This window comes from Musa acuminata, chromosome BXJ2-7 (assembly GCF_036884655.1).
Source record: "Musa acuminata AAA Group cultivar baxijiao chromosome BXJ2-7, Cavendish_Baxijiao_AAA, whole genome shotgun sequence".
Lineage (NCBI taxonomy): Eukaryota > Viridiplantae > Streptophyta > Magnoliopsida > Zingiberales > Musaceae > Musa > Musa acuminata.
In genome coordinates, this window is record NC_088344.1 from 31,657,456 (window position 1) to 31,683,048 (window position 25,593).

At 41.0% G+C, this 25,593-nt stretch overlaps 3 protein-coding genes across 3 annotated transcripts; 1 reads left to right on the forward strand and 2 right to left on the reverse strand.

Moving 5' to 3' along the window:
- The first annotated feature begins 361 nt into the window (after positions 1–361).
- Positions 362–1,467, forward strand: LOC103973937 (desmethyl-deoxy-podophyllotoxin synthase-like). Its single transcript, XM_065115631.1, has 2 exons — positions 362–716; positions 815–1,467. The coding sequence occupies exons 1-2, from the start codon at positions 471–473 to the stop codon at positions 1,436–1,438; spliced, it is 870 nt and encodes a 289-aa protein (XP_064971703.1). The 5' UTR covers positions 362–470; the 3' UTR covers positions 1,439–1,467.
- A 14,968-nt stretch (positions 1,468–16,435) lies between these two features.
- On the reverse strand, positions 16,436–17,670 carry LOC135617582 (uncharacterized). The gene has a single exon (XM_065117959.1). It carries the CDS (start codon positions 17,569–17,571, stop codon positions 16,948–16,950), a length of 624 nt encoding a protein of 207 aa, XP_064974031.1. The 5' UTR covers positions 17,572–17,670; the 3' UTR covers positions 16,436–16,947.
- Positions 17,671–18,854: 1,184 nt separating this feature from the next.
- Positions 18,855–22,852, reverse strand: LOC135616394 (ATPase 8, plasma membrane-type-like). The gene is made up of 12 exons (XM_065115585.1): positions 22,823–22,852; positions 22,698–22,778; positions 22,450–22,587; positions 21,708–22,349; positions 21,506–21,625; positions 21,283–21,405; positions 20,788–21,199; positions 20,191–20,705; positions 19,913–20,086; positions 19,603–19,785; positions 19,327–19,505; positions 18,855–19,223 (listed from the first exon to the last, which is right to left on the reverse strand). Exons 1-12 carry the CDS (start codon positions 22,850–22,852, stop codon positions 19,127–19,129), a joined length of 2,694 nt encoding a protein of 897 aa, XP_064971657.1. The 3' UTR covers positions 18,855–19,126.
- Between the last annotated feature and the right edge of the window lie 2,741 nt (positions 22,853–25,593).

Consider the following 25,593-nt stretch of genomic DNA (forward strand, 5'->3'; position numbering starts at 1 on the left):
GCCGCCTCTCTCTCACCTACGGGCCTCTCATGCTTGTCAGAATTGGCCGGGTAGACTTCGCGGTGGCCTCCTCCCGGGAAACCGCTCAAGAGATCTTGAAGAACCAAGACCCCAACTTCGCCGCGCGGCCGGAGCTCGTCGTAGGAGATATCGTCTTCTACGGTTGCTCCGACGTTATCTTCTCCTCCTACGGCCCCTACTGGAAGCAACTGCGCTACATCTGCTTCATGGAGCTGCTCCGAACCAAGCGCATCCGGTCTTCCGCCTCCATCAGGGAGGAAGAGACCCTTTACTTGATCCGAGACATCTCCACGGCAACACAACCGATCAACCTGAGAGAGAATCTCCACAGAATGTCTAACGCAGCCATATCCAGGGCGGCGATTGGCTCACGAAGCAAGCACCAGGAGACGTTCATCTTGGTCGCCAGGGAGGTCGTCGACGTGCTTGGAGGGTTCTATGCCGCCGACATGTTTCCGTCGCTGAAGATCCTCCACGTCCTGTCAGGTGCCAAGTTCAAATTGCACAGGATACGCCGGAGGCTTGACAAGATCTTAGATGACATAGTTAAGGAGCATGAGGTTAAGGCCAAGATGAACAAAGGTCGGGAAGTAGCCGAAGTGGAGGAGGACATAGTCGATGCGCTACTAAGGCTTAAAGACGAATCCGAACTAGAAGTTCCGATGACCATGGACGGAATAAAGGCTGTGATCCTTGTGAGTGCTACTTCCTGTGATAGTCGTTAGTGTCCACAATGTACATGAAACCAGTGTTCCGTTATCTAACTCTTTCGATTCCATAATTCTATCTATAGGACATGTTACTCGGAGGGACCGAGAACTCATCTGCAGTGATCGAATGGGCCATGTCGGAGCTGATAAGGAACCCCAAGATAATGGCGAAAGCACAGAAGGAGGTGATGGAAGAGCTGAAGGGAAAGAAAAGGATACAAGAGACCGACATCGTGGACCTGAACTACCTCAAGTCGATCGTTAAGGAGACACTAAGGCTTCACCCACCTATCAGCCTGATACCAAGATTGTGTAGGAAGACGTGTGAGGTGCTCGGCTACGAGATAGATGCCGGAACTCCAGTCTTGGTCAATGCATGGGCGATCAACAGAGATCCACAGTACTGGGAAGAGGCCGAGAGCTTCAGGCCAGAGAGGTTCGAAGGCAAATCCATTGATTTCAAAGGAGGTAACTTCGAGTACTTGCCGTTCGGTGCTGGAAGAAGGATATGCCCTGGAACGGAGTTTGGGCTCGCTACCGTACACCTATCCTTGGCGCAGCTCCTCCTCTACTTCGACTGGAAGCTGCCGGATGGCAGGAAACCAGAGGAGTTGGACATGAGCGAGACCTACGGAGTTACTGTAACAATGAAAACTGAGCTGAAGCTGTTAGCAACTCCTCGAATTCCTATCCCTTCTTCTGTTTAAGTATTACAGTGTGTCTAATGGATGTTGCATGTGAAGCAAACGGGACATGTATCCCAGTACCGTATCTTCAAAATTATGCATGTATGTATGTGTGTGCTTATATGCGGATATGTGAAACTTATTACACTTTTTGTGAAGAATACTTTTTCTCTGTAAGTAACTTTTTTGTTTTCTCTCACTACTTGATCGAGACCTAATAAATGAAAGTAAAAGCTTTTTCTATAAATGGAAAGGAAAAAAAGAATCTTTAAATCATTCGTATTAGTAATAATCAAAATATCAAGATTATGTGATCGATCATCAAATTAGGCATAAGAAGAAAATTTTGATGGGATGAAAAGAAGAAACTTTTTATACGAACAAATACAAGTAAGGCGTAATACACAGTGAAATTAAATAAAAATTATAATCAAATAAGACATTAAGATTTACATGAAAAATCCCTCCAATATGAAAGATAAAAATCACGGAACAAACTAGAGAAAATTTATTTTAAAAATAATGAATATACAAATATCAGAATCTCTTGTCTAAAATTCAAGCAACAATCACAAGAGAATAACTGGGATACAAGAATTATGTCATTGTGTATAACATTCAAAATCTCCTCAAGTGATCACAATAAGAATTCACTGTAAATCTGATCGAACCTGTGATGAGAACATTGTATGGATGATTAAGGTCTGTGTTATCCTTATCTTCTTCTCTTGTTTTTCTATCTTTTTCTTCTCTTTTTCTAAATCACATTGTTGTAGTTTTTCGACCCTTTTCGTAGTGACTATTAACTCCCTTTTAGATCTAGGTTTAGGCTAAAAGAGAAAAAAAGTTAAGACTAAAATAGACTGTGAGTTATTAAAGCCCACTATGAGCTGAACCAATAGACTATAAACTCAACAAAATTGACATCGATAAAATGTCATAATGTTCTTCATAAAATATATGCAAAATTTTACGATCAGTGAGATAAGTCAATAAGTGTGGGTTTTCATTACAAAAATATATACTGATGCTTGGTTTTTCGGAGCACCTATAGAGTTGGTTTCTATCATGTTTTGAAATTTTAAGGTACGCTAACGAGGTTCTTCATTATTGTACAAGGTTTTAGATAGAGTCAGATCATCAACTATATTTCTTCTTGAATTGCAGATTGATTTGATAGCAATTATTTCATTGTAGCCACTATTCTCCTGCTCGATGCTATTATAAACCTGTGAGCATACAGCAGATCTGATAAGGTGTTAGTTTGGCAAGTCCTATAGTCCCACATCGGGAAAACTAGGCTTGTTATCTCCTATTGGAACTATAAATAAAGGCCTGGGCTTTGAAGTCAGATGCACCACAAGTGGCACCACAAGAAAAACCTAAGTGTTTACTTTGGGTTGAAGTCCATACTCAGTTCAATAGTTTGGGCTTATAGTTGAGGTTTTTCTTGTTTAGTATTTTCGGGTGTTTTATGGCCTAGGAACATCTTCCTAAGGCATTTGTAATTGTCCCTCTTTTGCAGTAGTAATTTGCTCCTCTTTCGTCCGTGGATGTAGGTCAAAGTCAATTGACTAAACCACGTATATCTGGTGTTCTTGTCTCGCTTTTATTCTTTCCGTTTTATTGTCTTGTTGGGTTACCAAAATTACCTTGTGGTAAATTTCCTGGGGCTAGCTCTAACAAACTGGTATCAGAGCCTGGTTTTGGGATCTTTTGGCAACGATGACAATAACAAAGATTGTTGTCGAGAAATTCGACAGAAATGTCAACTTCGGCTTGTGGCAACTCAAGATGGATATGTCAAAAGAAGAGCTTGCGGGTATGGATAAGAAGGCCCGATCAAGCATCATTCTAAATCTCTCTGACGAGGTTTTACGGGAGGTAGCTACAGAGACTACGGCTAAGAGCATGTTGGACAAGCTTAAAGCCTTGTACATGAAGAGGATAGTGGAGAATCGTCTCTACTTGAAACAGAGTCTGTATATGCTTTGGATGATTGAAGGTACATCTATACTCTCGCATCTTGATAAGTTTGATTCGGTTATGGATTTGGAGAATATAGATGCAAAAATTGATGATGAGGATAAGACTTTGTTACTCTTGTGTTATCTTCCCCAATCTTTTAAGCATTTCCGTGATACTTTGATTTATGGAAAAGAAACAGTTTTGTATCAAGAAATTAAATCTGCACTAAAATCTAATGAGCAGATTGACAGGAATATCACTGGGGAAAGTAGAGAGAATTAGGCTGAGGGCCTGGTTGTTAGGGGGAGAATGGATAAAAGAGAATTTGATAGTAGTAGATCTAAATCTAGATCTAAATCCAGACATAGAAATTTGGAATGCAGATATTGTCATAAAATGGAGAACATTAAATCTGATTGCTTTAAATTGAAAAATAAATTAAAGCAAAAGGAAAATTTTGTTGAAAAAACTACTGAATCTGTTGAAGTTAGTGTAGCAACTGATGAGATTGTTGGAAATTTTTTTTCTGCTATTGATGATAGGACGAGGTCTAAAAATGAATGGATTTTAGATTCAAGTTGTTCTTATCACATGTGTCCCAATAGGGATTTGTTTTCCACATATGAATCTTGTAATGATGGAATTGTTTTGATGAGCAATAATGCCGCATGTGATGTTGTTGGTAGAGGTACAATCCGAATTAAAATGCATGATGGTATTGTGAGGACGCTCACTAATGTTAGACATGTTCCTGATTTAAAAAAGAATCTCATCTCTTTAGGCACCCTAGAGGCCCTTGGGTGTAAATACACAGCTGAAGGTGGAGTTATGAAAGTTTCTAGAAGTGCCCTTATTGTTATGAAAGCTTGTAAGTCTGGTAGCTTGTATATTCTGCAAGGAACTACTGTCACAGGTTCGGTTGCAGTTTCGTCATCATCATTGTTTGATTCTGACATCACCAAATTATGGCATATGCGTTTGGGTCATATGAGCGAAAAAGGTTTGAGCATATTGAGCAAAAGGGGTCTACTTTGCGGACAGAGTACTGGGCCACTGGACTTTTGTGAACACTACATTTTTGGAAAGCAGAAAAGAGTTAGCTTCACTTCTCCGGCAGTTCACAAAACAAAAGGTACTCTTGACTATATTCATTCAGACCTTTGGGGTCCAGCTCATGTTCAATCTAAGGGTGGTGCCAGGTATATGTTGACTTTCATTGATGATTATTCCAGGAAAGTTTGAGTTTATTTTCTGAAGCATAAAAATGATGTTTTTCTAACATTTAAACAATGGAAGGCTTTGATTGAGAAGCAAACAGGTAAACAGATTAAGCGACTTCGAACAGATAATGACATGGAATTTTGTAAAGGTGATTTTGAAGAATTCTACAAAAATGAAGGAATCGTTCGGCATCGTACTGTTAGGATAACACCTCAGCAAAATGGTGTGGCCGAACGTATAAACAGAACACTCTTGAAGAGAGCGAGGTGTATGATCTCAAATGCATGGTTGACAAAGGACTTTTGGGCAGAGGCGATTAATATGGCCTGTTACGTTGTCAACCGCGCTCCTTCTGCAGCACTTAACTTTAAAACTCCGGAGGAAGTTTGGTCAGGTACTCCTGCTGATTATTCTGATTTAAAAATTTTTGGGTGTCTAGCATACATGCATGTAAATGAAGGAAAATTAGAGCCTCGAGCTAAAAAATGTATTTTCCTTGGGTATGCTTATGGGGTGAAAGGATACTGATTATGGTGTTTTGATCCCAAATCCCCAAAATTTATAATCAGTAGAGATGTTACTTTTGATGAATTATCTATGTTATCTTCCAAAGAGGATTCTATTAGTTGTACAAATGATAGTGCGCAGAAGTAGGTGGAGCTTGAGATTGGTAGTTCAAATTCTTTTAAGTTGAACTCTTCTACTCAAAGAATGCCAGTATGTGGTCCCGAGTCTACTAACGCAGATGATCCAGAGGAAGAGCAATATTCCATAGCCAAGGATAGACCACGGAGAGAAATTCGACTACCACAAAGATATGCAAATTTGGTTGCATATGTTTTGTCTGTTGCAGAAGAGACAAGTGAAGTTGATGAGCCTACTTCCTACTCAGATGTAGTTTCTTATGATAATTTCGCTAAGTGGTTGATTGCAATGAATGAAGAAATTGAGTCTCTCCATCGGAATAGAACTTGGGATCTTGTGAAGCCGTCTTCGGGTAAGAAAATTGTTGGATGCAAACGGGATACCATTGCTGAAGGGAAAATCCTTGTTCAGAAAATTCATACGAAGGACAATCCAACTGATATGCTTACGAAGCCTCTTCCAGTTTACAAGTTCAAGCAGTGCTTGGACTTGGTTGGTGTTAATTGTTGGTGATTGCCCGTTGGGGCTTTTATGAAGAAGGTGGAGCAAGTTTTGTTGGGACATGCCAAGGTAGAGATTTATTAATTTGGCAAGTCCCATAGTCCCACATCGGGAAAACCAGGCTTGTTATCTCCTATTGGAACTATAAATAAGGGCCTGAGCTTTGAAGTCAGATACACCACAAGTGGCACCACAAGAAAAACCTAAGTGTTTACTTTGGGTTTAAGTCCATAATCAGTTCAATAGTTTGGGCTTATAGTTGAGGTTTTTCTTGTTTAGTATTTTCGGATGTTTTATGGCCTAGGAACATCTTCCTAAGGCATTTGTAATTGTCCATCTTTTGCAGTAGTAATTTGCTCCTCTTTCGTCCGTAGATATAGGATTGACCGAACCACGTATATCTGGTATTCTTATCTCGCTTTTATTCTTTCCGTTTTATTATCTTGTTGGGTTGCCAAAATTACCTTATAATAAATTTTCTGGGACTAGCTCTAACATAAGGTACGATGCAAAGTCCACACCTAGAGAAAGCTCCACAAAAGAAGTTGCTGGCATCGTTGGTAACATTGCAACCTGCACCTATCACTTGCATCTCTAACCAAAAACCTCGTACCACCCTTCCCCTTTAATCATGAGGGTCGTCGTCGTCGTTGAGCTTTCTACCAACCCATAATAGGTCTTTCTTTCTACAGTCATAACAGAAACCCTTCTGAGCTCATCTTATCAATACAGTCAAAATGCGATGATTAATTTCTATATAATAGAAACCCCACTGGACTATATAATTGTTTGGAAGTTTGCACTTGAAACGAAATATTAATTGGGTTTAGATGGTTTATGCTAAATATAATAGAGTTATTAACTCCCATCCAATTAACTGAGTAAATCCGCCTCTAAAATGTTCTAAAGCCTTATGAAATAATTGGAAATAGTAAGTCTATGGGAGTGTTTTCTACCAATTAATTGTTTGATATACCTTTTACTTGAAGCCTACATTTCTTAATATTAACACTTATTCTTAGCGTTACCTTAGTTCAAAGTTAATTCAAATTGGTACTTGGAATAAAAATAAAATCATTGATATTTATGGTGCTATTATGTATGAGCAAATATCTAAGATTGGTATTCCTAAAATACCCTATAATGATTAAGTGGATTTGGAAACTTGACATTAATAAATGATCGACACTAGACCAACATATTATTTTTCTTAGAGACCAGTATGCCTTAACCACTTCTGTGTGCTTTGATTAGAATAATTTGTAGAAAATTCTAATTTTATCTCGAGTGCATTTATTTGGTTGGAAACTGTTCTTGAGACACCTCCCTACTACATGGAGACTGAATAGACTTGGGATTGTCCAACCACATGAATGTTTCTTGTGTGATTTTGTATGGGATTCCCAAGATCATCTACTCAAAAACTATATGTTTGCTGATAACGTGTGGGTTATTTATGAACAAATACTACATTTGAAATTTATATATAAAGATCAACGGTATACTTGTCAATAGCTAAGAGAGGGAGATAATCTAACTAGCAAGATATTATGATCCTTAGAGCCTTAGTCATGTATTTTTTTGGTTTATTTGGAAGGCTTATGATGGTTTTTTTTTTTAAATCCTCCTATGAATATAATATAAGGGTATCATTTGCTTTTTAAGTAATGGTACCTATTTATAGGTAGAGGAGATTTATTTAAGGAATTATCAAATTGTAGTAAGATGAATTCAACCTAGTGATGGTTAGATTAAATTTATACTGATGGATCATTTGTACATGAAACTAAAGAAGGGGGAGTTGGATTTCTTCTTAGGAATGCTAAAGCTACTTATTTGCTTAAAGGGTACAACTTTGTAGAGGATGAAGAATGCTGCTACATTGAACTGAAGGATGAAGAATATTCAACTGAAGAGGGCATCCAATGTGTGTTATTGAAATGAATCACTAAACTAATAATTGAGACAGATGATGCACTAGTGGTTGATATTTTAGAGAGAAAAACCAAACCTCCATGGAAGCTGATCAACATCACTAGGGATGTTTTGCACTTAATACAAAATTTATTTGAATATTCAATTATACATGAATTTAGAGAAGAAAATAAGTATGCCGACTAGTTAGCTAATTTTGCTAGATCTAATAAAGTTATTGGTCTTTAGAAGTCAGCAGTCACTAAATGACCTATGCTCTCTTTCAACTAGGATATTGATTGAAATAAAATTTTAAGCTAATAGAAGTTTTTTTTTCTTTTTTGAAAAAAAAAAAAAGCAATGTCACTGAGGTGATGGAAGCCGAATGGTGCTTGTTTTATTTCTCCATATGAATTGTTGAGTTAAACATTATTTTTTTCTAGGTGTCGTACAATAAAAATTCTATTAAGTATTTTGCCTACGTAATTATTGCTAACATAGAGTGAAAACTTGATCAACTTGAAGGTACTATATTAAGGACATAAAAAAATAATTGAGGGCAACAACTTCATATGCCTTCAAACACGTTTAATGTTTGATTGATTGAATGAAAAAAGTAGGATTGATACTTCTCTTTTAACCACTGACGTTAAGTATGGGTCCTCATTTTCTTTATGTTTGATTGTAAGTATAGGGAGGAGAGGTCATTTCACGCCACTCCAACACCTCTACATTGTCAAAGAGGCTCGGATAACATTAATATCTCTATACTGATAGAGTGAATCATGACATTATTCAAAACTACATGGGGATGCATCGCCTGTTAAAAAGAGATCTTGGTTTCCTCAATCCTAAATTTAGTGTAATAATAGACAAAATAATATATATATATATATTATCATTAGGCTGGACTAGATTTAAATACCCTGTTGAAATTAAGGATTTTTGATCGATTTCTTTGTGTAATATCAACTAAAGTTATCATATTAGCTAAAGTTTTGGCTAATAGGCTTACGGGACCTCTCTACTCCCTCATTTCTAATGAACAATCAACTTTTCTTTCTAATAAATATATTCATGATAATATTTTGGTTTCTTAAGAGTCTTTCACTCTCTCTATATTTCTAAAGGCAAGAAGAATTCTTATATTCATATTAAGATTGACTTAGAGAAGGCTCATGATAGGTTATCCCGCAATATGATTCTTCAAATGTTGCATTTGGTCAAATTTTCTCCTAGTTTAATCACCAATGAAACCTTGTATTTCTTCCCCTTAACTTTGCATGCTTGCTTAATGGTAGTTCATTACTTCTTTCTAAGGTTAAAGAGATAACTACTAAGGGAATATTACTCCTTTCTATTTTATTTTATTTTATTTTATTAAAATTTATCATTTGATATATGCAGTTTGTGTGTTATAATATGTTGATTAATCAACATGTTAGTGTGTCTAAGTCTAGTGCTTGTAAGGGTTTAAGAAAGGATGTTTGCAATTTGTTTAATATTAACGAGGACAACTTCACTTTTAGTTACTTGGCACTCTCATTGCTTCTGGATGGATTCCGATCTCATCCATGAACACCCAAACTCAAATCTTTGGCATGGTTCCCTATTATCCCAAGCTAGAAGTATTGTCTTCTTTTCATGTTGTGCTTCTTCGTTCTTCAAGTACGACTTAAATGCCTAATACTATTCTTAGTAGCATTGTTAGGTCCATCAGAAATTTTTTTTTGCTAATAGTGGTGATTTTAGGGGTCTACATTTGCTTTCATGCAACACTGTTACTCTCCCTAAGTGTATTGGGGGTCTCAGGGTTAAGAATTTATACAGTATAAAATTTGCTCTACAAACTTAAATGCTTACTCTTTACATTTCTAATGTCGATGTCATTTGGGATAATGTCGCCAAGGTTAAATATGAGCTTATTTCTTCTAAACAAAGCTAGAGTTGACATTTATTTCTTCTTGCTCTTGAACATTTGAGAGATAGTTTTCTAAATTTATAGGCAACGGTACTACTATTAATGTTTCAAAGGATACTTGGATTTTGGATATTCTAATTGCTTTGAAGCCCACATTTTGTAATGTACAAGTTTTGGATGCTTCTCTTGTGGTTTCTGATCTTCTTGTAAATTGACAATGAAATATTGATTTATTAGATTCTTTATTTGGCCCTATTTATATGCCCAGATTTGTGATATGAAAATTTCTCTGCAGTCACATGATGATTTTTCGTTTTGGAATCCTCATAATATTTCTTGTTGTTGAATCCTGTTTTTTCTATTATTTCGTTGTTGAATCCATCAGTCATTGTTTTCTTAATCTCCCTTCTCTGTTTCTTTGTGGCATCTTTTTGAATCCAAATTTGAGATAAAAATTTTTTCTTCTTTGTAGACTGGGTGAAATGATAAAATGGGTTTTGATTGTTATTGGCCTTTGGTGGATCCAACATGCAATGAATGATATTATTTTTAATCAACTTGTCTCCTCTCCCAGTAATGATTTTACGCAGAACAGCCTAGCTACTGACAACGACAAATTATCTTATTATAATCTACATGAAAGAAGAGCCATTGTGAGATGCAAGATCTTCTCAGACAACATATGACACTGCAGTTTGTATTACCATAAAGCTTTCCCAACATTGATACAAAAGAAAACAGATATAATGCATACAGATCAATGCAAGTAAACGATGACCAATGATTCAACACAGGCAATATTCATCATCGTCCAACTACACAATTCGACACCTTGGTTATAATAACGTTTACACCACATATTCACCCGTTCTATCTCCCTTTATATACACACTAACCAACAGAAGACAAAGCTAGCATTTTATTAGTAAGGAGAGTCCTAATTGAGTTTCATTAAATGAGACATTCATGTAAAATCTATCTAGCCGACCCCTATTAAAGAGATGAAAAGATCGACTAAGGTTAAGTTTAGTTTGGAGGTTACTTCTTAGAGAAGCATTACGAGTTGGTTAGAAGTAGGAGTCTTGAATATGAGTCATATTAGGAGTTGATTAGAAGTAGGAATCTTAAGTATGAGTTATGAGTTGAGGTTTAGAAGCCCTATAAATTGTCATGTATTCATCCTCATTTCTCAATGAATAGATGAATCATTTTAGCAGCATTTGAGCAGCAACTTGGAGGAAGGAACCCTTATAGAGTTCTAAGGAGGTCAATCCCCTAAAAAGATCATCATTAAGCTTAGAATCTGTAAGGGTTCTAACACTTAGTATCAGAACAATGTTCTTAGCGTCTCGTTGCCCTTCCACAGCTATCCATCAGCCCTCCACAGTCACCCAAAGCAATTCTCACATTTGCTTAAAAGATTGTCACCGAATTCCACCGTCATCTCCACCATCGCGAATCATCCTTTGATCTCCTCGTGAATTGCAACAAGTTCTGGTTTCCTACCTTACTACTGCTATAATTTAGTTATCCTTATTCAGAAATCCAAAAAAAAAAATTGTTCCTATATTGCTGCATAAACTTTTCGTCGTAAAGTTTTCATCTTTACGATGAAAGATGTACTTGCAGAATTCCAACCGCATAGCACAGTTTATTTGATCTTGCTACTACATTTTTTCTATCCAAATCTCTACGAAATTTTTATGACAACTTTGACATTTCCTAACAACAGATTTCCCTTTGGTTTTATCAAAAAAAATTTAATATAAATCACTAATCTTTTACGTCCAAACTGCTACACGTTAGACGTAAAAATCTATTGCAGTACCTTTCCCTGATCCTCAATTTTTCTAAACCTTCCACCATCACATGTCATTAACCCATCAACAGAAAAAAGACAGGGACATCTGTGATCTGCAAGCATATGCTATGGCTTCACAAGATCCAATTGATGCCAAATTTGAAGCATTGGAATCACAGATTGAATCGCTACTTGAATCGCGCTTGGAGGACAAATTGCGTGCTTTGTTTGCAGAATTCAGAATTGGACAACCATAGAGTCCAACCAAATTTCAATGAGGAGAGAGTTCAGAGAGGCCTCCAGAGAAGGAGAGACAGCTCTCGGACATGATTAGGCTGCGCATGAGGGTGGAACATTACTTCTGCGCGCGTCGAACATTACTTTCGGTACTACCGAACGTCAAATGATGCTATGGTGGAAATTACTATCATCCACCTTGAAGGAGATGTTATTCAATAGTACAATTGGCTGGAATACAATCATGGGGCTCCGACGTTGAATTAATTTAAGAACGCACTATTAAATCATTTCGGACCTCCGGAGTATGAAAATGTCAATTGCCAACTCGCAAAGATTCGACAAACCTCTACAATTCAAGAGTACCAAACTAGGTTTGAGAAGCTATCCTACCTCGCTCATGATTGGACTGACCGTCAATTGTTAGGAACATTCATCGAAGGACTTAAGTCAGAGATAAAAAAGGGAGGTTAAGGCGCGACAGCCCCGTACCGTAACAACTGTGATTTCTTTCGTCCAAATACAAGAAGAACGACTCAACCAAGATGCTAGGAGGAAGAGAACCTCTCCTAGGCCCGTGGCATATAAACCGCCTTCTGCTCACAACTATCCTTTGTTGCCAAAAAAATTGACAAGAGAAGAACTACGTGACCGATCAGCAAAGAGTCTTTGTTGGCATTGCGACGAGCCATGGAACCGTGATCATCGCTACAAAAGGGGCCACCTCCTACTAATTGAACTTTTTAAAGACATGGAGGAGGTCTATGAGCATGAGGAAGAGGTCGCGGATGAAGAACAACAGTCGATTGATATTGCGATGCATGCCCTTGCTGGTTACGCGAACCTGCAAACGATGAAAGTGAGAGGACTTCTAAAGCAATAGCCTATCACTATTCTTATTGACATCAGGAGCACTAATAATTTTATGAACAGCAAGGTTGTTATCTGGATGGCCTTACTATTAATAATTACAGTAGGTTTGACGTTAAGGTCGCAGATGGACAAATTTTAAAGTGTGATCGTATGTGCTCGTGGGTAAAACTATTGCTGTAGGACCAAGAGATAATTGCATATTTTTTCCTCCTCCCTCTTGATGATGATAAGACCGTGCTCGACATCAAATGCTGACGACATTATATGATGTTTCCTGAAATTTTGTGAAACTAATTATGATATTTTACAGTAAGGGGAAACATATGATATTGCACGGGAAACATGGGGGTGACGTAAGGACGATTTGCACACAATGAATGGAGAAAGTTTTGCACAAAGCATGCAACGACTTTTTGGTACAACTTGAGCAGCAAACTAAGGGAGAGCCAACAGAATTTGAAGATCCAAACCTACTTCCTTTGCTTGCTAAATTTTCAAATATATTTGACGAATCGTGCAACCTACCTCCTATCCGTCGGCATGATCATTGTATACCGATTCTTCCGAACAAACCTCCAGCAAATACTTGGCCATATCGGTATCCACATCTCCAAAAGGATGAAATAGAAAGGTTTATAAAAGAGATAATCGAAACAAGAGTTATTCGGCCAGGTTGCAACCCCTACTTTTTACCGATGCTCCTCATATGAAAGAAGGACGGAACATAACGAATGTGTGTTGATTACCGAGCTCTCAATGGCATAACCGTCAAGGACAAATATCTTATTCCAATAGTAGATGAATTGCTTTATGAATTAAAGGGAGCATGAGTCTTCACAAAGTTGGACCTTCGATCCGGGTATCATCAAATACGAGTATACGAAGAAGATATACCGAAAATCGCATTTTCGAACACACAACGACCACTACGAATTTTTGGTAATGCCCTTTGGTCTCACTAATGCTCCATCCAACTTCGAGAGCCTTATGAATGATATTTTCTAGAAATATCTTCGTAAGTTTGTGCTGGTTTTCTTCGACGATATCCTTGTTTACAACCTTTCTCTTGAAAGTCATTTTCAGCCCTTATGACTTTTTTGACGATTTTGCGAGAACATGTTCTTTTTGTCAAAAAATCGAAGTGCAGCTTTCTTCAACAGAATGTGAAATATCTTGGGCATATTATATTAGAGGAAGGTGTGACGATGGACCCCTCCAAAATTGAAATAATGCAGAACTGGCCGACCCCGAGAAACATAAAATCGCTACACGGCTTTCTCGGTTTAACAAGCTACTACCGTAAGTTCGTGAAAAACTATGGAAAGATTAGTGCACCCCTTACTTCCTTGCTGAAAAAATATGCTTTCCAATGGTCGAACAAAGCCACCATCGCCTTCGATGAACTTAAAGCCGCAATGATGACAACGCCTATACTTGCACTACTTGACTTCGGCAAGACTTTTGTTATTGAAGTCAATGCCTCCGAAGTCGGAATTAGTGTTGTACTAATGCAAGATGGCCGCCCCCTCGGTTATACTAGTAAGGCATTATATCCTTCCCATCTCAAGATGACTATTTACGATAAAGAGATACTCGCAATTATGCATACGGTGGCCAAATTGAGACCGTACTTAATCGGGCGACGTTTTTAAATCAAGAACAACCATAAAAGCCTAAAATATTTCTTAGAGTAGAAGATATCTCCCCCCGAGCAGCAAAAATGGGTAACAAAGCTTATTGGATATGATTATGAAATAACTTAAAAAAAGGGGAAAGAGAATGTTATTGTAGATGTGCTTTCACGGCTACCCGAGTAAGCTGAATTTTCGATTATTTCACTTCCAACCGACGACTTCCTTGAGGATATTAAGAGGAAATGGTAGGAAGATCCGAAAACCAGTAAGATCATTAAAAAATAGAGGAAACACGAAGCTCGGTGGCTCATTATAGTTGAAATTCAAAAGAATTGCGCTATAAGGGATGCCTTGTGCTTGTGCCAAATTCTACTTGCATAATGACCATCCTTCAAGAGACGCATTCCACACCTGCAGCCGGGCACTCCAGGTTCCTTAGAACCTATAAGAGAATTAAGCAAATTTTTTATTGGATAGAGATGAAAAATATTATTGCTAAATTTGTGGCATAATATGATGTATGTCAACGACATAAAGGCGAGATACTAGCAAGTCCTAGAAGGCTGCAACCTCTACCAGTCCTGAACTCAATATAGACTGATATATCAATGGACTTCATCGAAGGGCTTCCTCATCACAAGAAAAAGGTACAATTCTTGTCGTGGTTGATCGCCTTACAAAGTATGCTCACCTTTGCGCTGTTCGTAATCTCTACACTACTTCTAGTATTGCTCGAATATTTATAGAGAATATTATAAAATTACATGGGATACCGATATCTATTGTAAGTGATCGTGATTGGGTCTTCACGAGCAGATTTTGGACAGAGTTATTCTAAATGCATAACACTAAATTGAAAATGAGTACGATGTATCACCCACAAACCGACGACCAGACTGAAGTGGTGAACATGTGCTTGGAGACATACCTCAGATGCTTCACTAGTGACCGGCCAAAAGAGTGGACAAAGTGACTTTCCTGGGCTGAGTGGTGGTATAATACAACTTATCATTCATCCACAAAATATACTCCCTATGAGGCTACATATGACCGACCTCCCACTATGATCCCAAAATATGTGTTGGGCACCTCTAAAGTAAAACAAGTAGATAGAGAACTACAAGACAGAGACAAAATGCAGAAGTTGCTAAAAGATAATCTCACTGTAGCTCAAGTAAGGATAAAACAGTAATATAACCAACACAAAGGCGAAAGAAAATTTTTAGTAGGAGATTGGGTCTTTCTACGGCTCCAGCCATACAAGCAAACATCAATCTAGACCAGAGAACATCTATGAAGCTTTCACCTCGGTTCTATGAACCCTACCAAATTTTGGAGCGCATCGAAGCTATAGTATATAGATTGGACTTACCCGCCAACTCCCGAATCTATCCAATCTTCCATGTGTCGTGTTTAAAACTCAAGTTGGGACAAAACGAGACAGTCCAAAGTCATCTACCAAATATGACTACCCAAGGAGAACTCTAAACCCAACCGAGTATTATTATTGATCGATGGATCGTGACTCGACGATGACGACCCACTACTAAAATACTAATACAATGAGCGAACCTACCAATAGAATATGCTACTTGGAAGAACTATGACGACTTGAAGATTAAATTCTTAGAATTTATGAAACGTCAGCCTCGAGGACAAGGTTGATTTAAAGAGGATAGGTCTATTAAAACTCTAACTAAGAGAGTCCTAATTGATTTTTATTAAAAGGGACATTTATGTAAAACCAACATAGTCGACTCTTATTAAAGAGGTGAAGAGACCAACTAAGGTTAGGTTTAGTTTAAAAATTATTTTTTAAAAAAATATTAGGAATTGATTAGAAGTATAAATCTTCAGAGTTTTAGAAGTAAGAGTCTTGAATAGAAACTCTATTAAGACTTAGGTCTTGTGTAAGAATCCTATTAAGAGTTGAAAATTAAAAATTTTATAAATAATCATGTATTCATCGTTGACAAATTTTTTCAATCCTTTTATCAATCTTTTGAGCAGCAACTTGAAAAAAAAAAAAAAAAAAAAAAAAAAAAAAAAAAAAAAAAAAAAAAAAAAAAACCCTATAGATTTCTAAGAAAATCGATCCCATACAAGATCAACCTCAAGAATCGGTAAGGGTACTAACATATAATTACGGCATAAAATTTCTCTTTCATGTTGACCAAATCATTCCAGCTCAAGCTAGCTTACTAGCTACTAATACAAGCTGGACGAACCACCGGCAAGAGAAGAAACAAATTTGAACACACTCTCCGGTCACAACAACATTAAGTGAATACACAAACGAAGGATAAAGAAAAAGAAATTATTATGATTTGCCCATAAGACCACTGCACTACATGTCAAAGCAAAGTGAACATAATCCGGACACAATTATAGAGCTATAATACAATAACTTCTAATTGACCAAACAGACACCATACCCGGATTAACCAAAGCATTGCCTACTTTCCTACCAACGAATCTACATCACGCTTACTCCTAACAAGGTATAGACATAGGTTACTGAACTATAAAGAGAGGAGAGAAATGTAATTAACTGTAGTATAATTACCAAGGAAACTCCAAGTCCACATCTTCCTTTCGAAAAAATTGAGGAAGATGCTCGAATCGGAGAAGCCAATAGAAGACACAGCAATCCAAATTTGAACCCTCTAAACCACCCCTGCCACAGAATCCTTTCTTGTTCTTTGCCAAAGCTGAAAATTTTCCGACCAAGATCACTTTTTTCCGGTCAAACGCACTTTTTTGGCCACCAAAACTGCAATTTTCCATCCCTACGCCCACTTGCCGTCATGGCGAATTACCATGCCAGGCCGCGTGCTGGAAGGGCCTTCACGGCCTCGTCACCCTTGACCACAGCCTTCTTCAAGAAAAAATAAGGAATAGGAAGGGAACTGGGGGAGGGGGACGCTAAGAACGCCGGCCCCGCGTACGCTGACTCCAGAACGGCGAGCCCAACCTTTCTCGGGAGGATCTCCGGCTCCGGCCTCAGCTGATTCGCGGTTCTAAGGGCCGAATCATCACCCTCCAGACTCAGATCTGCGGCCACGGACGCTCTTGGCTTCAGTTCCTCGCCACGTTTCATGATCCGCACCTCTTCCATCACGAGGGCCCTCCGCTGGCAGGTCTCCCCGTCGGACTGGGCACCATCCTTCGGCGGAGACGGCGATCTCAAGCCGTCACGCGGATGGTTGGCGGAGCAGCTGGGTTTAAACGCCTGCAAGGGCGGCAAGCGAGCAGGCGGCAGGGGGCCCTGCCGGCCGGCCTTTCTAGGTGGAGGAGGATGGGCGGGACGCGAGGAGTGGGGCGGCGGTGGGGATTTCTTCCGGTGCGGCTTCGCCGGCGGCGGACGATGGAATCCGTAGGCATCGAGGTGGAGGCGGATTTTGAGGCAATCGTGTGATCGGAGCACCGCCATGGCCATTAGTGTAAGACAAACTACCACAAATATGTGTGTGTGTGTGAGAGAGAGAGAGAGAGAGAGAGAGAGGGAAAAGAGCTGTAGAACAAAGATGCGATGCGGAGTAGGCGATTGAGCTTGCGTTTATAGAGACCGCGGTTATGCGGACCTTGGCCCCCGACCGACTTAACTCAAGTAGGGCATATCTGGAGCGTCCATCAGCCACGAACCGATATGATTCTCTCGTTTTATATATCGTACGGTAGTAAAGCTTGTCGCATATAAATCCAAGTGAGCACCTTCGAATAGATCTCTCTAGAAACCTACTTGTGGACGGAATCATCGCCGCCATCACCAATCTTCCCTTCCTCTCCACTCTCCTTGAAATTACATCAAGCCCACGATTCTTTGCGTGCGGCTGTGATCCTTTTAAGGTTCTCGATCTCCGATCGTACGGACGTTAATGCTGTATGAGCCGAGGGGACGGCAAGGGTATTATTGTAGAATAATCAAACGAGAGGAGCAATTGTGACGGGACACGTATCGGCTTCCGTGGTCACGCGTGGTGTGCCGATTCGACCGACAGCTGCTGGGTCGGTGGCCTACCCCACGAGGACGGTGACGCTAAACCGCCATCGTCTTCTGGGGCCCACCGAGGATTGACGGTGGGTCGGCTCGCGATGTGGATGTCAAATTTTTAATCATAATTATAATTTTGATAAAAGTGAAGATAATTGATAAAAATAATTTCCAAGTTAGAAGTGATATTTATTTTAAACGTATATCAGTTTCGTAAAAGATTAGATAGGTAATACTTAGTTTTCTATGAGAGAAGTATTATTAAATCATGTTGAATAAGATCAATTAGAAAGTTTGATTACCATAAATCTAATAAATTATCAAGTTGAAAACTCAGTTTACCTTAAAATATAGATAGGTTAATGATTAAATTATTATATTAGCTTGAACAACACATAATCATAGAACGATGCAAATGCTTTCCTTTGGCATTAAAAGATTGACCCCATGTCGAATTGAAGTCAACAAATCTTCGACCTTTTTAGGTTGGGAAGCGTGGCTCATTATTATTTCGAATTCTCACAGGTGAGCCAGGCAAATGTGTCGACAGTGTATATGTTGTAGTTAGTACTAGTTATGAGATTAGAGGTGTTTTGTGCATAGGTTATTTGTTCTGAAAGAGTCACACACCTTCGATCTGCTAATAGATAAATGAGTGGCTTCACACAATCTATAAGTGAATATGCTTAGCTCATCAGAATCTTGTCTGCCACAGAACCTTACAGTAATAAGCAAGAAAGCATGGAAACTTTCTACTGTTCCAATAGCAGCAAAACAAATAACATATGGCAATGAAAAGATTGCCACAAATATATATGGTTGTCGTACTACAACAAATAGCCCCACGCAAACTAGCGTGGCTTCGGTGACATCGACCGTCTGCAAAACCCACGTCTGGATCTGCTGAATTATTTGAACCACTTGCCTAAGAAACAAGACCACAACAGCGATGCTACGGTCTTCAACTCTTCCTGCGCAGGTACAGCGCTTATTTCTCCCTTTAGAGAGTGTAGTGCTGCTGCATGTTCTCGATGTTCAATCCCTTGAGCTTCACGACGGACTCGACATGACCCTTGAGCGTGTGCAGCTCCCTAAGCCTGAAGCAAAATATTGCACCCCCATGCGTTAATGTCGTGTCGCTGTTCCTGATAGAATACTCGTCTATGAAGAGTTCGGTAGAGCGGAGTTTGTTGCTTTTACCTGGCGACCTCGGCGCGCCTCTTGGCCTGTTCAGCGATCTCCGACAACTCCCTGTAGCTCTTTTCGTCGAACAGACCGGTGGTCTCTGGGGGATGCAGACCATGCAGGGTGCGTTGGGCCAGCGCCCATTGTGCTTCCCTCTCGCCCTTCCCGTAATCCTTCTTCGAGGTGAAGGCCGTCTGCGTTATGAATGAACGATGAAGTCCCTCAGCTCATTTTGGTGTCAGTAGGAGAGAGAGAGAGAGAGAGAGAGAGAGAAGAGAAGACATAGTTTACCTTGTTCTGGAGAAGGTTGTCCCAGGCCCTGCCGCTCAGACCATAGCGAATGATGAACTTGAGAATGTCCAGAGGGAAGTAGGTGATGAGGCTGTAGAGCCAAATGACCCCAGCCCACCCCCATCCGATGCCATTCATCCTCGCAAAGCCCCATGTGGCGTACACAGCGATGACAGTGGCCACCTACGAGAAGGTGAGGATGGTCATTAGCCTGTGCTAATCCTCAGCAATTAATACTTCCTCGTGGGAGGAGAACTAGAAACGAACGAAGAAAGCGCTCGGTCTCACAAGTGAGAGATGCGAAGCTTACCAGCTGGGCGGCGACGAAGGCAGAGACCAGCAGGAGACCAGGGCGCTCGATGAAGGACCAGCTCCTGGACCGGGTGACAAAGATGAGTGCCTGACTGATGATGCTCACTTGGAGGTACAGTGCTGCGGTTAGCTCATCGTTGTTGCCATTGATTGACCTCACGCCGAACGCTTTCTGCATCGTTAAGATGTGCAGATCAATAATGGCCTCTAGATTTGCCTATCAGCTGCCTTAAGCTTCATGTTGTGATCAGTGGTATTAGGAGCACGGTTACTCACAGGGAAGAAATCAGTGTCGTGAACAAGGAAGAAGAAGACCACAGTCATGATTGCAAGGTAAGCACCGAGAACGACCCCGGTCGAGAAGATCTCCTGGAGCTTCCATGAGTCTGGCACAGGGGAGGGCTTAACCCGGTCCTTGGAGATGGTCATGATGGTACCATCATTGAGGATGGCAATGATGAGGACCATGAACGGGGAGAAGTCGAAGCGCCAAATGAGGGCGACGAGCATGAAGCCGAGCACGATACGGATGGTGATGGAGACGGCGTAGATCGTGTAGTTCTTCATGCGCTGGAAGATGGCGCGGCTTGTGAGCACCGCACTCACGATCACGCTCAGACCAGGCTCTGTGAGCACGATGTCTGAAGCGCCACGGGCGGCATCGGTTGCATCTGCCACGGCAATACCAATGTCTGCCTTCTTCAGAGCTGGTGCATCATTGACACCATCTCCTGTCATCCCACAGATGTGCTCCTTCTCCTGCAACCTCCTCACTATCTCATACTTGTGCTCTGAAACAAGAGAGGATCGAGTAAATCGTAGGACAGAGAACGCCAGTTAGCAAACCTATGCAAAGGACATGTTGTTTAGTACCAGGGAAGACTCCAGCAAAGCCATCGGCCTTCTCGATAAGCTCGTCAATGGGGAGGCCGGTGGTGTCATCGCTCCTCTCGCCGAGGAGGGTGGAGGACGGGTACATGTTAGTGCCCATCCCAAGCCTGCGCCCAGTCTCTTTGGCAATGGCAAGCTGGTCGCCGGTGATCATCTTGACGTTAACACCAAGATTAAGGGCACGGCGGATGGTCTCGGCACTGTCATGCCTAGGAGGATCGAAGAGGGGCAAGAGACCCAGAAACTGCCATGGGCTACCAGCACTCTCCTTGCTTGCTTCAGGCACCTCCTGCCTCGCCACACCAAGAGCACGGAGGCCGCGGTCGGCAAACTTGGTAATCATGCCATGGACCTTCGTCCGAGCATCCCCTCGCATGTTGCAGAGCTCAATGATCTGATGAGAGGTAGCGAATTTATCATGGTGGGATTAAGGAATTCAGAATAAGTTCCAGCAGCCGAAACCGTAACTCCGTGTACCTGCTCAGGAGCACCCTTGCTTGAGCGGTGCCATTTGCCGTCTGATTCGATGTATGTGATTGCAGTGCGTTTTTCCACTGGATTAAAGGGCAGGAAGTGGATTTCCTGGATCCCAGCTCGTGCCTGTGAAAGGTCATGAACGTGAACATATTAGATCGTAGAAGAGAGAAGGATGCTATTAATTGCCTTCCTATCATTCTGCTTCACATCAACCATGTTTTACCTCCTTGGGGTCGGCCAGCATTCCGACAATGCAGGCATCAATCGCGTCCTGGTTCTCGACCCTGGAAGCCCTTGCTGCATACAAGACTATGGCATCCTTATCCATGTCCCTCACAAACACCTGCAGCAAACCAACAGGAAACGACGCTGATTCACAGTGGTTCACATTATGGAGTAGTTGACCCTACAGATATAGTCATCACCTCGATCAAGGTCTTGTCGACGGTGAGCTTGTTAAGGGTGAGGGTGCCAGTCTTGTCACTGCAAAGCACGTCCATGCCGGCCATCTCCTCGATGGCAGTCATCCTCTTGGTAATCGCTCCTTGTTCCGACAAGCGGTGGGATCCAATGGCCATTGTGACCGACAGCACAGTGGGCATGGCGATCGGAATTCCGCCAATGAGCAGCACCAGGAGGTTATCAATGCCATCTCTGTATCTCCGGTGCTGGATCGGGTACATGACGATGATCTCGATTAGCATGCCGACGGCAATGGAGCAGATGCAGAAGTTTCCGATGGCGGTGAGCACTTTCTGGAAGTGACCCACGTTGTTGGTGCTGTCGACAAGGTGTGCCGCCTTTCCGAAGAAGGTGTGGACGCCGGTGGCGATGACGACGGCCTCGATCTCTCCTTGCTTGCATGTGGACCCTGAGAAGACCTCGTCGCCCGGGTGCCTGGTCACAGGGAGGGACTCGCCGGTGAGGGCGGCTTGGTCGATCTTGAGCGGGTCGCCCTCAAGGAGGCGGGCATCGGCAGGGATGATATCACCAAGCTTGATGCTGATAATATCACCAGGAACAAGGATTGAAGCATCCTGCTCTGACCACTTGCCATCCCTCAGCACCTGCCATCGATCATCCGATGTAAGTCGACAAAAATTCGCAATCTACGCAGGAAAAAGCACCAGAGGTCCATGGAACTGTAGTCGAAGACAACGCGGGCACCTTCGTCTTGGGCGCGAGGCCAGCCATGAGGGCAGCGGCGGCATTTCCGGCGTTGTTCTCCTCGATGAAGCTGATGGTAGAGTTGATGATAAGGAGAGAGATAATTCCGATGAAGTCCTGCCAGTCTGGTGGCTTACCCTGTTTGCATGAGTGCAGGCATGATCATTGCTGCTTGTGGAAAAGCTTCTCGCTTGTTGGAGGAGCTACGACCACTGATCAATGGATGTACAGAAGAAATAAGCAGTTACCCCTCCGTTAGCCAAGGCAATGGCCATGATGGCAGCGATCTCCATGACCCACGAGAGCGGATTCCACATGAATCCTAAGAACTTGAGTAACTTGCTTTCCTGATTTTGATTCAGAAAACGATCACGAAACAAAAATGATTACGCAGAAAACACATCAAAAAAACAAATAATGAGGACTATGGAAGTATATATGAACCTTCTTCTCCTCGAGCTTGTTGGGACCAAATATCTGGAGCCGCTGCTCACCCTCGGCAGTGGTGAGCCCCTCGGTGCTACATTTCAGCTGCTGGAAGACCTCTTCCACCGGAATTTTCTCCTACGAGAAGTCAAAGAAAATAAAAGGAGAAGCAAAGACGGAAGACGATTAGTTCCACCAGATGAAGCAACAGAAATGGAAAACAAAGAATTCAGCGTCCAAAAATATCTGACAAGATCGACGGCCTCGTTCCTGATGTCCTCCAGGGAGACGGACCTGCCGCCTCCACCGAAATCGGTGGCCATCTCTCCAATTCTTCTCTTTTAGCGAGAAGAAAGTGAGTCAGTTTCGGGGGTGCAACAAGGGAGAGAAGAAGATCCTGTTCTTCTCTCCTCCCTCTTTCTCTCTCTCGTTCTCTACTTTCACTTTCACTCTCTTGGATCTGATCTCTGTGTCACGGTTGGCTGTGTTTGGGTATCCTGTATGGATTTCTTCGTGCGAGGAGTAAGAGAAATAAAAACTGCAACAAGCAATGCGTGCTTGACGGGAACTACGAAGGCCGACAGGCCACCAAATTTATAGGACAAGAAAGGAAGAGGGGTGGGGAGGGAGGGAGAGGCTATCGGTTAAAGGTGAGGCTCGGAGCCATATGCTCCCGCGCTGCGCGGTGAGTCGGGACACGTTTCGATCGGCCTGTGGAAGAAGCTGTTGTGGCGGGTCGAGCGGCGACGGGCGTTTATTGTTAGTTCGGCATCCGTGGAAACTATCTCAAGGGTGATAGCACCGCCGAGTTTTTCAGGGGTGATTCGGCCAACCAAGACCAGAACAAGGGAGATGAGTCATCCAATGTCTCAAATCGGACGGTGAACCAATGCATCGTGTAGTAAATAAAGGGTCTAAATTGCTCGTCAGCTTTCGGATGAAACAATACAGAACGAGTGAGCAAGCTATGGGTCGAACCTCTACATGATATGGTTCTGACTTTGAGGCCAATGTCTGTAGAAAAGATATCATTAACTTGGCATCGCCGGTGTCTCTCCTGGCAGTTGGGAAATTAATGCCTGATTAAAACAACAGCAACAATTGCCCACAAAAATGAATAATAAAAAATAACTATTTAAATATAGATAAAAATAATTATATATTATTATCTTATATAATTAAAGATTTTTAATATCTCGATCCTTATATTTTTTTAAGAATTATATTGAGTTTCATATAAGATAAATCATTTAATCTCGTTGCTTCAATAAAATTTTTTTTTCTCTCTTGATTTTTAATTTTATAAAATTAATTTTTTAATCCTATATAAGCATCTCAATATTTTACTTTTATAAATATGAGAATCGTAATATAATTTTTAATAATATAATTATCGAAATAATAAAGATAACTAATTTCAAGCAGATGCAACAATAATAAACGAGATAACAATTGATGTAGAAGGGAATAATGCTCAAAGAAGAAAGCAACAAATGATGGCTTAAGTGTGTCATTTCGCTAATCTGTGTAACATTTCTAAATAAAACAGCTGTGCAAAATAAGATTATCAATTTGACCAATCACAAGGCACACTAAGCATTTTTATGAATCGACAAGCATGTCGCACAAACAAACTGTCAACACGTCAATGAGATTCATTGCTGCTGCAATTTATATTCACATAATTCAGCTAGGACCAGATGATGTCCTCAAGTGAGCTAGAGACAAGAGATGATCAAAGGATTTACCAAAAGATGAATCTTATGACAATCTAAGACAAGTACAGGGCATCATCAACATGCAGAGTAGTAACCTAACTAAGAACATCAGGAGAAAGGCATGAGTAGTCTGCAAGGTCAATCATTGACTGCAAAAAAACACAGTTAAGTTTTTCTTCACGATCAAAGATTATTGAGGTGGAACACCCAAGCCACTTAGTCCATGTGTCTTGAAGAGAATGGTATCAGAAGGATAATAATCTAAACATGACTTGGTTTTATGTGTCTTGGTTTTATGTGTTTTTCTTTTAAAAATACATGTTCGAAAAGGTTGCAGCGTTACAGTACGACTACTCACCGTGTCAAGCCAAAAAGCCCCAAAATAGCTCTGTTTTCATGTGTCGTGGACTGTTTTCTGCAGCCCACTGCAGTGTCCAAAACATCAACCATCTCAGCACCCTGGAACCCCCCGGGTGGCACAAGGTTGGATGGGGCTTCAGTATATTGTCGGGTGTTGAAAAATCTTCACAAGTTTGCATGTTGACTTGACGAGAACTTGCCTTCGCGCCCAGCACCCGAAGAGCAGTTGTTTGTGGACTTGCAACTATTCGTTCTACCTTCTAAAGTGTTTCTTTTTCTCCTTTCTCCCTTTTCTTCTGTGCACACATTGAGACTTGTCTGTCGCTCATTTTCAATCTAATCAACTTTCTGTTTTACAGATCCTTCGAGACCTGTACGAGATTGCAACTAGGCTGAACCTTTGCGGATGTATATATCATAAGGATGCCTCAAGACTTAAGCAATCCCAGCTAAGTCCGAGAAGTTAGCACAAGCGTGCATTGCAACTTAGCCAACTCAAACTAAGTTCGCGTCTTGACCGCAAAGGTGCCTCACAACTTAAGTAATTCCAGCTAAGTCCGTAACACTACGACGAAGAGAACATTTTCAAAATTAAACACCAATGGATCTAATGTAGAGCGCTATTCCAAAACTTGGATCA

Excerpts from the sequence above, each read along its gene's own strand:
- LOC103973937 (XM_065115631.1), top strand. The coding sequence starts at position 471 with ATGTTTCCGTCGCTGAAGATCCTCCACGTCCTGTCAGGTGCCAAGTTC. Across the intron at positions 717-814 it reads GAATAAAGGCTGTGATCCTT|GACATGTTACTCGGAGGGAC; the intron begins GTGAGTGCTACT and ends TTCTATCTATAG.
- LOC135616394 (XM_065115585.1), bottom strand. The coding sequence starts at position 22,852 with ATGTGTTTTCTGCGTAATCATTTTTGTTTC. Across the intron at positions 22,779-22,822 it reads TGCGTAATCATTTTTGTTTC|TTCTTAGGATTCATGTGGAA; the intron begins GTGATCGTTTTC and ends AAGTTACTCAAG. Across the intron at positions 20,087-20,190 it reads ACGACACTGATTTCTTCCCT|AAAGCGTTCGGCGTGAGGTC; the intron begins GTGAGTAACCGT and ends TTAACGATGCAG.
- LOC135617582 (XM_065117959.1), bottom strand. The coding sequence starts at position 17,571 with ATGGCCATGGCGGTGCTCCGATCACACGATTGCCTCAAAATCCGCCTC.